Source organism: Oryctolagus cuniculus, chromosome 1, assembly GCF_051225735.1.
Source record: "Oryctolagus cuniculus isolate XC-2025 breed Fujian yellow rabbit chromosome 1, ASM5122573v1, whole genome shotgun sequence".
Taxonomy (NCBI): Eukaryota; Metazoa; Chordata; class Mammalia; order Lagomorpha; family Leporidae; genus Oryctolagus; species Oryctolagus cuniculus.
In genome coordinates this window covers 51,044,119-51,058,901 of record NC_142867.1, presented here as the reverse complement: position 1 = coordinate 51,058,901, position 14,783 = coordinate 51,044,119, and the positions used below count along the sequence as shown (strand labels likewise).

General features: G+C 48.1%; 1 protein-coding gene across 10 annotated transcripts in view; it reads left to right on the top strand.

Moving 5' to 3' along the window:
- INSC (INSC spindle orientation adaptor protein) overlaps nt 1-14,409 on the top strand; it is a 139,283-nt gene extending 124,874 nt beyond the window's left edge. For all 10 annotated transcript variants that reach the window (XM_089328409.1, XM_089328387.1, XM_089328395.1 and 7 more), the window contains 4 exons: nt 4,200-4,266; nt 6,611-6,766; nt 8,427-8,503; nt 13,824-14,409. In XM_089328409.1, the coding sequence (XP_089184535.1) occupies nt 4,200-4,266; nt 6,611-6,766; nt 8,427-8,503; nt 13,824-13,952 (429 nt within the window). In that variant the 3' untranslated portion in view covers nt 13,953-14,409. The remainder of the gene's footprint in view (nt 1-4,199; nt 4,267-6,610; nt 6,767-8,426; nt 8,504-13,823) is intronic.
- Nucleotides 14,410-14,783: the final 374 nt, after the last annotated feature.

Sequence of the window (14,783 nt, the reverse complement as noted above, 5' to 3'; positions counted from 1 at the left end):
GATTCTGAGTGCTTAGTGAAACAATAAATCATAATAGTTGTATATGTTATCTTATTGGGTTTTGTTGTTTTTTTTTTCTTTTTTTTTTGGGGGGGGGGGACAGGCAGAGTTAGTGAGAGAGAGAGACAGAGAGAAAGGTCTTCCTTCCTCTGGTTCACCCCCCCAAATGGCTGCTATGGCCAGCATGCTGCGCTGATCCTAAGCCAGGAGCCAGGTGCTTCCTCCTGGTCTCCAATGCAGGTGCAGGGCCCAAGGACTTGGGCCATCCTCCACTGCCTTCCCAGGCCACAGCAGAGAGCTGGCCTGGAAGAGGAGCAACCTGGACAGACCCCAGTGCCCCAACTGGGACTAGAACCCAGGGTGCCGGCACCACAGGCGGAGGATTAGCCTAGTGAGCCACGGTGCTGGCTGTATATATTATCTTATTTCTATCTCCTGTAGTAAGGCCAAATAATGGCCGTGCCAGATTCCATTTCCTACTCTTCCATACCTGTGAATAAATTATCTTATGTGTCAAAAGGGTCTTGCACATTGTGATTATGTTAAGGACCTTGATATGAGAATATTATCCAGGCGAGCCCAAGGTAATCACAAAGGTTCCTTTTTTTTTTAGGATTTATTTATTTATTTGAAAGTCAGAGGTACACACAGAGAGAAGAAGAGGCAGAGGGAGAAAAAGATGTCTTCTATCCACTGGTGCACTCCCCAGATGGCCGCAATGGCTGGAGCTGCACCAATACGAAGCCAGGAACCAGGAGCTTCTTCTGGGTCTCTCATGTGGGTGCAGGGGCCCAAGGACTTGGGCCATCTTCTGCTGCTTTCCCAGGCCACAGCAGAGAGCTGGATTGGAAGTGGAGCAGCCGGGACTTGAATCGGTGCCCTTATGGGATGCTGGCACTTCAGACGGTGGCTTTACCCACTACTCCACAGCGCCAGACCCACAAAGATTCTTATAAGAGGGGGGCTGAAGGGTCAGAGTCAGAGAGCAAGATACAGTTAAGGAAGCAGTGGTGAAAGCGAGGTGGAGCTAAGAGCTGAGGAATGTAAGTAGTCTCTAGAAGCTGGAAAAGGCAAGGACTTAGGTCCCTGGAGCCTCCAGTAGGAATGAAGTCCCATGAACCACTTGATGTCAGCTCCCTAATACCCATTTAGGACTTCTGACCACCAGAATTGCAAGATAAAGATGTGTGGTTTTAAGGCACTATTTTGTGGAAATTTGTTATGTATAGCAGCAACAGGAAACTGACACACCTTCATTAACCAAGACATGGAAGGTAGATAATGTGGCCAAAGCCCTACAGGAAATAAGTGAAGCGAGTGTTTGAACTGAGGCTGATCTGGTTGACTAGCCCAATACCACACTACCTCTCACCTAGCATCTCTCCCATTGATGATATCCTCTGTGTTCACCAAATAGCTGCAGGGGAAACAGTGTCATTCCCCTCATGGGAAATAGGAGCTAATTGACATCATCAGCTAGTATTGAACTAGCCTGGACCAGGGAAAGCTGCCTGCCTGACTCTGCTTGCTGTTCCCTGACAGTGCTGCTGTCCTGCATGCAGCCGGGTAAACCAGTTGTCTCTAAAATCTCAGCCGTGGAGTTGGCTCTGAGAAGAGGCATTGACCTCTTTCCCCTCCACATCACGGTACACATAAAGATGTTGCATAAGGGGGACTCAAAGCAGATCATAATTGGCATTTATTCAAATTGTGCTTAATTGAATACTTCATCTGCACCTCAGAAAACCACATGGGGTATAGGCTCTGTAAAGAGGAAGTAATTTTCATTAACAGGATCTAAATTAGTCTGACACAAAGACCTACCTGTGCCTGTGACACAGCTAATAATTGCCATGTAATGAACCCGTTGCTGCAGACAAAAGTTTCTCTTCTCTCCCTTCTTCCCTTCCTTCCATCCTTTCTCCCTTCTTCCCTTCTTCCCTTCCTTCCTTCCATCCTTCCATCCTTCCTTCCATTCTTCCTCCCTCCCTCCTTCCCTCCCTCCCTCCCTCTCTCCCCCCTCCCCCCTCCTCCCTCCTGCCCTTCCTCCATGAATCTAGATATCATGCAGGTGTCTTTGTTCAGATAGGCCAGGCTGATGATACCTGCTGCAGTAACAGCCCAGAGGAAACCAAATGAACTCCGATCTGTCACTAACTTGACTTATTTCTCCTCTCTTGCAAGACTCTGCATTTTATGCCTCTTGGGAATCTTGCATTTTTTGACTGTGCCTTTGACTAAACTTTGGTCTGAAAGCCTTGTATATCAGTCCTATAGAAGTCCACAGAAGGATGGGTTTTGTCTTTGTCTAACTCCTTTTACTGACTATAAGCACTCATAGTCCTGAAAGAGGAGAAAAAGAGCTTCTAAGAACTAAACCTCTATTAATTCATTATCTTTCTGAAACACAAATTGTGAGTTTGTCACTTCCATTTTAAAACATCCAGTGTTGCACGGTTGCTTTCAGGAAAGTTTCCAGGTCTTTTTCCTGTCTCTGCCCCAGCTACCCATTGGAGTCATGCTTCCCCATCCAGATCCCTGGCCAAGTCTGAGATGGAAGGGGCTGCTGACACATACAAATGCCACAGTAGCTTAGGAATGCAGTCTCCTTCTTCAGTATGCATTTAGAGAAGGGGTAAGCAGACATTCTATTGAGATGGCAAACTTTTCTTAAGTTTCTGTGTAAAAGAAGAGATTTTATGTGCATTGATTATCCAGAATAATGGACGTATTCATCATTCTTAGTAGAGATCATGTTGCTGCCCAGTTTCAGAATTGAAGCTGCCTAGCTTGTCCTCAGAAGACTGCAAATCACTGTCCTGGATTTGGGGGCACCACCTCTGCTTAGATTGTGCCAGACACTCTGAAGAAACACTTAAAGACAGATAGAACATCCAGCAGGTATTGTGGCATAGCAAAGCAAACCATTGCTTACAACCCTGGCATCCCATATCAGAGCACTGGTTTCAGTCCCGGCTGCTCTGCTTCGGATCAAGCTTCCTGCTAATGAGCCTGGGGAAGCAGTGGGACTTGGCTCGAGTGCTGGGACCCTTGCCACCCATGTGGGGGACCAGGATGGAGCTCCAGGATCTTAGATTTGGCCTGGCCCAGCCCTGGCTGTTGTGGCCATTTGAGGAGTCTCTCTCTCTCTCTCTCTCTCTCCTCTCTCTCTCTCTTTCTGTCACTCTTCTTTTCAAATAAATAAAATGAATCTGAAAGAGAGAGAGAGTGAGAGAGGAGAGACTGACTTGTACCTGGGAGAAGGGTTTTTCTTTTGCTTAACTATTTATTTTAATTAGCACTTCAGAGTGCTGTCTGCTTCCTGAGAGTGAGTGAATTTTCAGTTCGCTGGTTATGCCAGTAGTGTCTGAGTTAATAGATATTACATTTCTAATATATTCCAGTGATGTTTGGGAACCTTGACAGTTTGGGGTCCCTGGAATAGGTCCTTTATTGGCCCATTAATTCAATTTTGTGCTCTCTTGACTATGCCGGGGAGTTCAAGGAAAGAGGACTGCAGCTCATGAAGATCATGAAGTTGTAATCACAGCTCCAGTCCACCTGGTGTCAGTGCCCCTTTCCTATAGGCAGAACCCACCCTCCTGTGGACTTCTGTAGGATGACATACAAGGCTTTCAGACCACAGGCCTGTCAAGCAGAGCGAGTGTGAACTTCCTCATCAGATTCCAGGCAACATCTGATGCTTGGAGTAGAGTGCTCTACTTTGACCTTACTCTCCATTCACTTCAGGTTGAGAGTAGGTGGGAGACAGTGTCATGGAGAAGTGGAGATGGGGGAACCCAATCCAGGGCAGGTGCTAGCTGTCACAAGGATGAGCCAGCACAGAAGAGTTAGAGGGGCCAGGAACCTGCCCATCCTGTCTGTATTTCAAGGTCTGGGATCAGAGGGGCCATGCAGAAAAATGGCAGGGCCCCTGTGTCACCTGTGTCACTGTTCTCTCCATTGGGTCCTGGGGCTCTTGAGGGACATCAGGACCATTTGCTGGTGAATGGACATTGGTCACTGGGGTAACACATCTTGGTGGCAGGAGCCCATGAGGATGGAAGGAGGAGTGGCCAGGGGGACAGTAAGGAGTCATGGGATGAAGGGATGCTTTGAGCCCCTGACTGACCACCTGTGGAGAGCTCCATCTGGATCAGCGATGCCCATTTTCTTAGTTTCCCAATTTTCTTTTCCAGATTGTGACCATCTTGGCAAACATGTCCGTCCTGGAGCAGTGTGCCTCTGACATCATTCAGGAAAATGGTGTGTCTGCAGCAGTGTGCGTGCTTTATGGGTCATCTGGGTATAGGGAGCCACATGCCTTCATGCTGATAGGAATGTTTATGCATAGGTATAGGTGCATAAATACCCATGTCTCCACATTTGCACAAACATAAGTGTGTATGCAGCAGGGTCAATATGTAAATGTTTGCTTGCTTTCCTGCAGCTGAAAGTCTAGTGAGAGACAATGAACAAGAAGATAGAGAATGTCATATGGTGATAGTACCATAGGGAGAAGAAGGCGGGGGAGGGGGGTAGCCCCAGGGTAAGGGGCTATGGGTGGTGGTGAGGAGAAGGCAGGTATTAGGATCCCAGAGTACACATATTTTTCAGAGGGGATGCATTCCAACTTTAAATCGTTTCCATCTTACTGGATTTACCCCCAGGAGAAAACTAAAGTGCCTGGGAAGGGGTGAGGGTGGGTGTCAGGTCGTCGGAATGCCTTGAGCCTGCAGTGAGAGCACGAGCACGTCTGCTCCCACTGGCTCCCCTGTTCTGCTCTGTGCTGAGTGTGTCCCTAAGATCCAGTGGAGGTGGGGCCAGGTTTCATTGCCCTGGAAGCTGATCTGAGCAACCTCTGCTGGAGGACAAGGTGACTGCCTTGCAGCTGGGAACAGGAAGCGCCGAGGGCTTCCTGGGACAGATAATAAGGGAACAATTAGCAACTGGTTGGAAACCAGAGACGCTAATGAGGCTGAGTTAGCTGGGAGCCTTGGTGGCTGCCTTTGCTAGTGGTAAGCCCAGCCTGCCTTGCTGCCTTAGCAAACGTACCCTTGCCCATCCCCCATGGCTCTGTGTCTAATTGAAAGGCATCATTTTGTGTTAATTTTGTGTGATTGAGCTAATAATGAGAAATTTTGCTGAGCCAGCTGAGGCCTAGAGGCTGAGAGGGATCATCTGTGCCCTGTTCTGTCAGTGGCAGGTTCAAATGGTCAGTGGGAGCGTGTCTCCCCAGGCCCATGAATTTGAGATTGCAATGGCTGGCGTCTGTAGATGGTTTTGTGGTTTATGAAGGGCTGCTGGCTGACTCGGCCAGTAGTTCCTGAGATGGCCATGTGCCCAGCACTGTGCTTAACAAGCAAACACAGAGATAAATATGTACCTGCCTTTGTCCTGGAGAATCTCACAGCCTGGAAGGAGAGCCCAAGCTGACAAAAGTGACAGCAAGACAGAAGTGTGACATCCACAGTACAATAATGCCATGGAGAGAGAGTGGTAGAGCAGAGACCATATGGCTCTGTTATTTACCGTGTGACCTCATTGTTTTCCCATCTATAAAATGGGAATAGCAGCAGGCCCTACCTCCTAGGGAAGATGTGAGGACTGATGTGTGTTAGAAGAGTTTCTGGCACAGAATTAGCACTGGGCCAAGTCTGCATGCTCTTCCAGGGGTCAGTGGCCATCTCCAGGTTTTAAGTGAAGACTGTCTGATAAGGGGGCTACTTACAAAAGTGAGGCAGGATTTGGGCAGTTGGCAATGGTGGTGATGCAGTGAGGGGCCAGTGGAAGACAGTAGGAGTCCTTCTGGACTTTGAGAGTCCACGGTTTAAGTCACAGGCTGCATGAAGAAGGTGGGTTTTTGCCACAAAGCTGCAGAGCAGGAGCTATTCCAATGAAGACTAGGATGGAGAGGGGAATCTCCTGCAGAGAGGGTGGGCGAAGGCAGGCAGGCAGGCAGACGTGCCTGTGGGTACGCTGGTTTGTAGAACAATCAGAAGATGGATCTGGTTTCTGGGGAAGGCTTCTGAGCCATCTAAGGGCCTAAGCCACCTGTTCTGACCACTCCACCTTCTTCCAGTGCTTGAGTCTACTCTAAAACACTTCATCTAGTGAATGTCCAGTCTAGGTTTAGGTCGCTTTCTGTCAGGGGACTTAGCACCCTTGGACCTGTCTCAGATGCAAGCAGCATCAGAGGTTGAAGAAGTGATGGGAGTAACCAGTTACTGGAGTTCCAACACCTGCTCCCCACTTACTAAGTGGCTGTGGGTGAGACAGTTCACCTCTCTCCAGGCGTTGAAGTAGAATCATAACAGTACTAGTTCATGAGACTACTGGGAGGTTTTAGAGGATTGTGCATTTACTGTGCATTTAGCACAGCGCTAGGCATGTAGCAAAAACTCTCAAAGGGTTAGGAAAAATCAATATGTGCCTCCATGTCCCCTCCAAGTATAGTGACTTGTTACCTGAAACCAGGGACACCCCCAGGGAGTGGAAGGAGGAGAGGAGGTGCCTTATTCCGCTTGTTCCCTGGCAGTTTTTGTTTGAGCCCTGCAGCCTCTGTCAGCTTGGCCCTGTGGGTACCAAGTGTTCATTGCTTCCTGCCTAGGGGTTCAGCTCATCATGGGCATGCTGTCTGAAAAGCCAAGGTCTGGGACCCCCGCCGAAGTGGCAGCCTGTGAGCGAGTCCAGCAGAAAGCAGCGGTGACCCTGGCCCGGCTCAGCAGAGACCCAGAGGTGGCCCGGGAAGCTGTGCGTCTCAGCTGTGAGTGGTGTTGGCTGTGGCTGGAGTGATTGTGTGCTGGCAACAGTGGACATGGGCAGGGGCTGGCTGGGGCGCTGGGAAAGGCTGTGCCAGAGCCTCAGGGCACAGCACCTAGAGGGAGGAACCCAGAGAAGTAAGCTGGCTGTGACAATTACTCACCTGTGGAGTCCCTGGGCCCCATACTTCCATTCACTGTTCATTTATACATTTACGCAATTATTCACTTACTAATTCATTTCCTTGCTTATTCATTTGCTCATTAATTTGTCCTTTTGTTCATTCATCACTTCATTTCTTCACTATTTTTTTAAAATATCTTTATTTATTTATCTGACAGGTAGAGTTACAGACAGTGAGAGAGAGACAGAAAGAAAGGTCTTCCCTCTGCTGGTTCACTTCCCAGATGGCCGCAATGGCTGGAACTGGGCTGATCCAAAGCCAGGAGCCAGGTGCTTCTTCCTGGTCTCCCCTTGTGGATGCAGGGACCCAAGGACTTGGGCCATCCTCCACTGCTATTCCAGGCCTCAGCAGAGAGCTGGACAGGAAGAGGAGCAGCTGGGACTAGAACTGGCGCCCACATGGGATGCCGGTGCTGCGAGTGGAGAATTAACCCAGTATGCCACAGCGTCAGCCCCCATTTCTTCACTGTTAACTCATTCATTAAGTCACTTATTCATTTACTTAGTCACTTATTTACATGACAAATATTTACAGCTCACTCGCTCTGTGCTAAGCTCTGACTGCAGGTTGTGAAACATTAGATATAATTTTTTCCTGACCCCAGGGACGTACAGCCTCATGGGGGTGAGAGATATGAGGAGATATGCACTTGGCTACAGGAGCAGTGCTCAGAGAGCGTGCATGGCAAATTAGGCAGACAGGAGAAGGAGCGCGTGTGTATCTCCACGAGTCAAGAGGTTTTAGCCAGGAGGTGAATCATTGGGGAGTCATCCTGGTGTGAATGCTGAGGAGGGGCACTCTAAGTGGAGGCAGGGAAAGGCCCAGTAGTGCCACCAAACACCGAGGTACCCTGAGAGAGAGAAGGAGGTACCCGGGGCAGCGGAGGGTTCCTGCTTTAGAGAGATCGGATGCAGGAAAAACACGCAGATGCTGTCTACATACCTTTTGCTATGATCTTATGCTTTCTTAAATAGTTTAAATCTGTGTTGAAAATCACTTATTTAACTTTTGTAAAGTTCTAGGAAGCATGGTTAGAATCTGTAGTTTTCAATAATTTTAGCTACAGTATATTTTCTGATTGAAACATGCAATTGTGGAAAAAAATGTAATGTTGGCTGGGGAGTTCCTCTGGTAAAGACATAAAGGCCAGAGCCAGCACTGCTCAAGTCGGAAGTGCTCAAATAGGAAGTTGCATTCTCAGATGGGCGGGGCCTGTGCAGCTGCTATAGCTGGGGCTGCTGGGCTGCTGGGCTGCAGGCGTTGGCTGCACTGTGCCACTCCTGTTGGTCAGCAGAAAATCGCCGCAGACTCCTGGAGGTGGGCTCAGTCCCCTTCTGCAGCAGGCTGGAGCCCTCCCGGTGAGCCTCCTGTGTGTGCAGGGCCCGTGTGTGGCATGGGTATGCAGAGAGCCAGTGCTTCTGTGTCAGTCTGGCCTGGTCTTCGCATCCCGAGCCTGAGTCTCTCCTTGGCTCTTCCACAGGTATGTCGCGTCTCATCGAGCTCTGCAGGTCCCCGTCGGAGAGGAACAGCAGTGACGCTGTGCTGGTGGCCTGCCTGGTAAGTTCTTCCCCCAGCTGTTTCCTGGGCCCATGAGAGTGCAGACAAGGGGCCTGGAGAGCTGCATATGCAGGGTGAGCCAGTGAAATCTCTCTTCCGTTCAACTTTTCTCTTTGAAATGGTGATAATTATCATCCTTGTTTCGCTCAGTTCACAAAATTGTGATGAAAATTAAGTGAGGTCATATGTATGAAAGATAGGGCCTGAGCAACTGGCCCCCATCCTATTATCACAGTTTTAGTAACCATGAACTTTTTAGATTCTGGAAACAGAGATCAAACCAGAGCAGCAGGTAGGTGGAATGCTAGGTGGTGGTATGGTTGTGATGGTTCCTGCAGAACCGGGGAGCTAGCATATGGTATCTCCTTTCTACCGCCAAGTGGACCTGGTGAGAAAAGCCTCCCTCTACCCCTCTGCTGGGCTCCTCCTTTGTGGAATAGGAAAAGAGGGAACATGACAGGACAGCAGGGATTACTTAGCCAGCTACCAGGGTCTTCACCTTGAACCCAAGAAAATGCATCCTGGGAAGTCCCCTCTCAGCCGCTTGCCGCTGAGGCTCCACCGTGAAAGAATCAGTGGTACCAGGTGGGGAGCATGCTTGTTCACATGTTCCTCCCTGGATATCATGGGAGCCATTGTTTCATCACAGCGATGGGACTTCCAGAAGACAGTGGCAAATCATTGGTCCTCAAGAACACAAAGGTGGAGCCACTTAAGGAGTTAAAGATCCTGCAAGCCATTTCAGAGTTATCTTCTTCCCCATCATATTTTTACCAAGAGCATCTCATTTCTGGGTGTTCCTAGTGTGTGCTGTGTGGTTGTAGAAATGGCAGGGCATTGCAGTCAGACCTGCCCTGGTCTTACCACCGGTGAGCCATGTGACAGTGCGGAAGTCATTAAGTGCTACAAATTTCATTCAGTAAATATTGACTGGATGAGTGTATGTGCTGTTAGCTTTTCTAGGCTCTGAGGACACAGCTGTTGGGGGAAACATAAGATAATCTCAACTCTCCTGAAGCTTTTACTTTGGGTCACACAAGCAACCTGAACTCTTTGTACCTTTGTCAGTCTAGTGAAGCTAATGGATCCCTTTCAGAACATTTAAAAAATTTATTTCCATTTTATTTGTAAGGCAAGGGAAGGGGTAGAGATGAAGATTTTCCATTTTCTGGTTCACTCTCCAAATACCTGCAGCAACCAGGGCTAAGCCAGGTCAAAGCCAGGAGCCCAGAATTGTATTCCTTATGGATGGCAGGGATACAACTACTTGACCCTCTCACTGCCTACTGCCTCTCAGGGTATGATGAGCAGGAAGGAAGCTGGAATCACAAGCAGAGCCAGGACTTGAGCCCACATTCTCCAGTATGGGTTGCAGTTGTCCCCATTGGCAACCTAACTGTTGTGCCAAGTCCTCACCCCAGAATATTGTTTTAAATGCATAAACTGTGTAGAACTAAGAAAGAAACCAAATATATTAAAATATTTAACCATATGATATATGTGCTTTTCAATCAACATTAAGTCAGATCTAGTAGTGGGTCTAATAAGCATTGTAGTCTTGACTACCGATTGCCGTGAATGCTACTTGGAGGCGTTTTAAGTCATGGGATATGAAAATATCTGATTTTTACTGGTTTGTTGCTACATTCGCAACAGAAGGAAACACTAAGTTTCACTGAGAGTTTGAAATAAGGATGTAACTCTTATGCAGGTTCACGGACTCTCTTAATTCTGCCCCAACTAATGAGCAAAATGGGGGGAAATCAACAGCTGACGAAGATGAAATGACAGCCCCAGCTGTGATTGTCCTCACAGCTTCAGCCGCTGGTAACTGCCTGAGTCTGAAATGTTGCTAGCATTGAAAACACTTTGGTAGTCATAAAGCCCCATTTAGATATGATGGCTTATTATGACAATTGTCATTTTTACTATTCACTTGAAGGAGAGCACACAGCGGGCTTGGCTACTGTGTGTAAGTCTACAATGACTTTCAGGTGGAAAGGGAACTGTATTTATTCTTGTGAATGAGTCGGTAGATGCTATGGAGAGCTTCTTCCTCCCTAATCCACCCTCTGTGTGACTGCTGAGTTAATTTTCCTAACGACAGTTCATAATCATGACACGTCCATGAACCCTGCCATGGTTGCCCATTATCTGTGGGCCCTTGTTCAGCCCTTGACAGTGTAGTCCTAACCCAATCTTGGGGTCCGGAGATCTGTGGCTTCTAGGCCCTGTTCAACTTGGCCAAGCCTGAACCATGCCTTGCCCTTGCCCCAGGTAAGTGCCCTCCCCACAGCTGTTAGTTCAAGCCCTGCCATCATTCTGGGCTCTGATCTGAATGCCTCTTCCACATCAAGTTTCCCAGGAGCTGTCTGTGGTGCAAAGACAATGAGCACACAGAAGTTCCCCGGCTTCCCCCCTTGGATTTGTTGCACCTTGTCTGATACAGGTTGTGTTAACCATGTTCCCTGTGATGTGAGGGGAAGCTCTCAGAATTCAAACAGGCCTGCCTGCCTCTTGGAGTCTGGACTTTAGGGCCACATTATCTTGTTTCCAGCCACAGTTTTTCTCTTCTGGTCATCTGTGGCCCTGGTCTCACTATATTGACCCATGGGGAAGCATTATTTCTCCCTTTGGCCTGGGAAGCTTCCTTAGGACAAGGGCCCTTAGCTCTTAGTATTTCCATAGGATCTTGAGCTTGGTGCCTGTTTATTGCCTCAGTTTGGGACTGGCCGACTTGTCTACTCACCTGCAGCCCCCAGTGATGGTGGGTGTTTGTGGCTTGGCTTCAGAAGGGTTGCAATGTCTGGGTACAATCCCCAGCTGGTGACATGGGTTCCACTAGGAGCCCTGCCTGGCAGACGAAGTTGGAAGCTACCCTTCCTGCTCCTCCCCATAGCTTTCTTTCCAGCCCCAAAGGCCTCTGTTCAGGTGGAGGGAGGAAATTTCCATTACCATCTCCGCGTCTGGCAAGGTGGCACCGAAGATCGCCTTTCACAGACAGAATTGATTTTTCCTTAATGAAGCAGCTGTCAGTGGGCTGCTGGGCTTGGTTCATCCCTGGGTGTTTTCAGGCCGTCTGGGAAGGAGGCTCTGGGAGGATGGGCTGTCCACACTCCCAGGGAGGCAGAGGCTGAGAAAGGCCAGGGAAGGGTGCAGGGTCCTCTGAGAGTGGTGCACACTGAGGAGTGGGTGCTCTGTGCTGTGTGGGGTTCAGGTCTGGCTGACTTTCTGGGGACCCTGGAGAGAAGAGGATCTGTTTCCATTTTCCCTCTTCCCAAGGGTTGTCTCTTCTCTTAGCACTTTCTCCTTCTTTCCCTTCATCTTCCTTTTTTTTTTTTTTTTTTTTTTGACAGGCAGAGTTAGACAGTGAGAGAGAGAGAGAGAGAGACAGAGAGAAAGGTCTTCCTTCCGTTGGTTCACCCCACAAATGGCTGCTATGGCCGGTGCTGCCCTGATCTGAAGCCAGGAGCCAGGTGCTTCTCCTGGTCTCCCATGTGGGTGCAGGGCCCAAGCACTTGGGCCATCCTCCACTGCCCTCCCTGGCCATAGCAGAGAGCTGGACTGGAAGAGGAGCAACTGGGACAGACCCTGGCGCCCCAACCAGGACTAGAACCTGGTGTGCCAGCGCTGCAGGTGGAGGATTAGCCTAGTGAGCCGCGGTGCCAGTCCCATCTTCCTCTTTTTGTCCCCCTCACCCATCATCCCCTTGGCCCCCTCGACTTCCTTTTCCTCTCTTCCCCCTCCCCTCCTCCTCCCTGTCTCCTGTCCCTCTCCCAGCAAAAGCACTTTCCCTTTGTTACTATTTTCTTTGCTGTCTCCATCACCCTTTCATGCCTGGTGTCTTTTTCTTTACCAAGTTCATTTCTGTGCATTTACTTTCTGTTCTGTTTCTCTGTTGCCTCTTTTTGTCTCTTTGCTATCATCTTTTGCAACCTGCTTTCTGTTTATTTCCTTGTCTCTCTTTGTCCCCTCTCCCTCTTGCTTTATTTTTACCTCTAATGATGCAGAATGCCCCAGGGCCTCCTATCCTCACATGTAAAATGATTCCCCAATTCCATCCCTACTGGGTATTCCTTCCATTTGGAGCCCCAAGAGGGGTCAAAAGTGCTATGGAGCTCAGCCCTTGGGGTAAATTACATCCTAGGAGAAGCAGGCAGACTGAGTAAAGCCAGCCTTGGGGAGTCACCTCTGTGCCGCCAGTATCTCAGATCTGCTCATGTGTACAGAGGCACACATTCCTTATACTTAATCTGCCATAGACATGCCAGCACTGTGACTCCATCAGTCGGCTCAAACCACTGTCTCCTTTCTTTCTTGGCCCTTGGTCAGATTCCTCAGCAACAGGCTACTTGCCATGTCTAGGTAATGAACTCTACTCCTGCCTTGTTCGGTATAACAGAGTTCTTAGGCTGCAGCATCCTACCTGTGTGTGTAGGTCAGAAGGTCCTGAAGTAAGATTGCTGAGTGATCTTGAGGAAGGCTGCTTTTCCTGTCGGAACCTCGATTCTCTTGTTTCCAAAGTGAGTTGCAGAATGGTGTAGGGAATGAACAGACTACTGTGTGTGGATATTCAGTAAGTATTGGCATGCCTTCCTTCTTTGCTTCTTCTGCCATTCTGGGTACTACCTCGACTCCCTGCTTTTCCAGGAGTGAGTGAGGAGGGGTGCCTTGTACCTTCAATGTGCTTGTTTAGGAAGAGGGAAAGATGTAATATTCGTGGAGAACTTAGGATGCCGTGTGTTTCAGTCAATATAAGCAGGTCAAGGAAGGCACGTGGGTCACATTTACAGTTTCAGGTTGCTCTCTCAGCTTTAAAGCAGTTTATATGTTCATTTCTTTTCAGCAAAAATGTATTAAAGCCATGGTGAACATTGTGGTGCCAGCTGTAGATTGGATGGGGGAGAGAAATATAAAACAGGATTTCTACCCTTGGTGAGCTCAGACTCCAGTGTAGGAGAGAAACACCAGAAGCCAGTTCTATTCCTGTGTGAGAAGCTTGAGGTCAGCACAGGAACTCTGAGTATACAGCAGATGGTCAGACTGTCTCTGCAGCAAGGCCATTATTATCAGTCGTTAAGACAGTTCCAGATGAAATGTGTCACAGTAACCAAGGTGCAGGTGAAACTGGGTGACCATGTGATAAAACTGCCATGGTGTCCAGGTGGCCAAAATGATCACTGAGTTTCCTGGAGGTCCACATAGTGAGCAGCTCAAATGATCTGGTGAGTACACTGTTCCTGAAACGCACCTCTCCGTGTGGTGGAAGGAAATCGTTGCCCTGGAGCCTGGCTCAGTCATCTTTCTGTTTCCTCCCCAGGCTGCTCTGCGTCAGTTGGCTGGGGTCTGCCCTGAAGGCCTCCAGGACTCTGACTTCCAGCAGCTGGTCCAGCCCCGGCTTGTGGATTCCTTCTTACTCTGCAGCAACATGGAGGAGAGTTTTGTGTAGCGCCTGTTGGAGAGGAAAGCCGCAGACCCCACTCATGCCCTCTCTGAGTACACACTGTGGACACACCTGAGTACACACCAGCTCTCCTCACCTCCTTATTTATACTTAATTTATTTTTTACATGAAATAGGGGGTAATATGTTATACAACATCATCTAACAGTCTGTGGTCCTTGGAATCTTTTTTGTTTTTATTTTTTGACTTCTGTGGCTTTTCAGTTGCAGATGTTGAAATGCATAATGGTTTATATGACAGATTGTCATGAGCGATTTCACTTCATCTTGTTTTTTCTACTCTCACTTATCATTTTTTAAAACTTTTGGAAACAGAGTATTTTAACTGTCCAGAAATTTTTTAAAAGTTGAATTCACTCTTTCCAAAAATGTAAGATGAATTTCATAGTTGGACAGAATATTGGAAGGAAAGTTTGTTCTTTAATAAATAGAATCATGCAAAATGTGTTTTGGATTTTCTGATTAAATTGTGTCTTAAACTAAATTCTTGTTTCCCAAGGTTTCATACCACAAAAATGTTTCCAACTATGAAAATTGCGTAGAGTTGTCTTGTTTTCATAGGTACATTAATGCATCAAGTTCTGAGTGATTTAATAAGAAATCACAATGACTTTCAAAAATATTTCCAAAGACACCAGAATCTCAGCTTCCTTTGGCCTCTCCTCTGCTCTTGTGTGATCTCCTGTTCACCTGCTGGTGAATAGAATCCTAAGATGAAGGTTTTTTTTGAGTGATTCCTCTTCAAAAGGATGCTTGAAAGCAGTGATATCCTACAGCTGACTCATACTGGCCTTCAAGGAATAGCTGAGAGAATCTC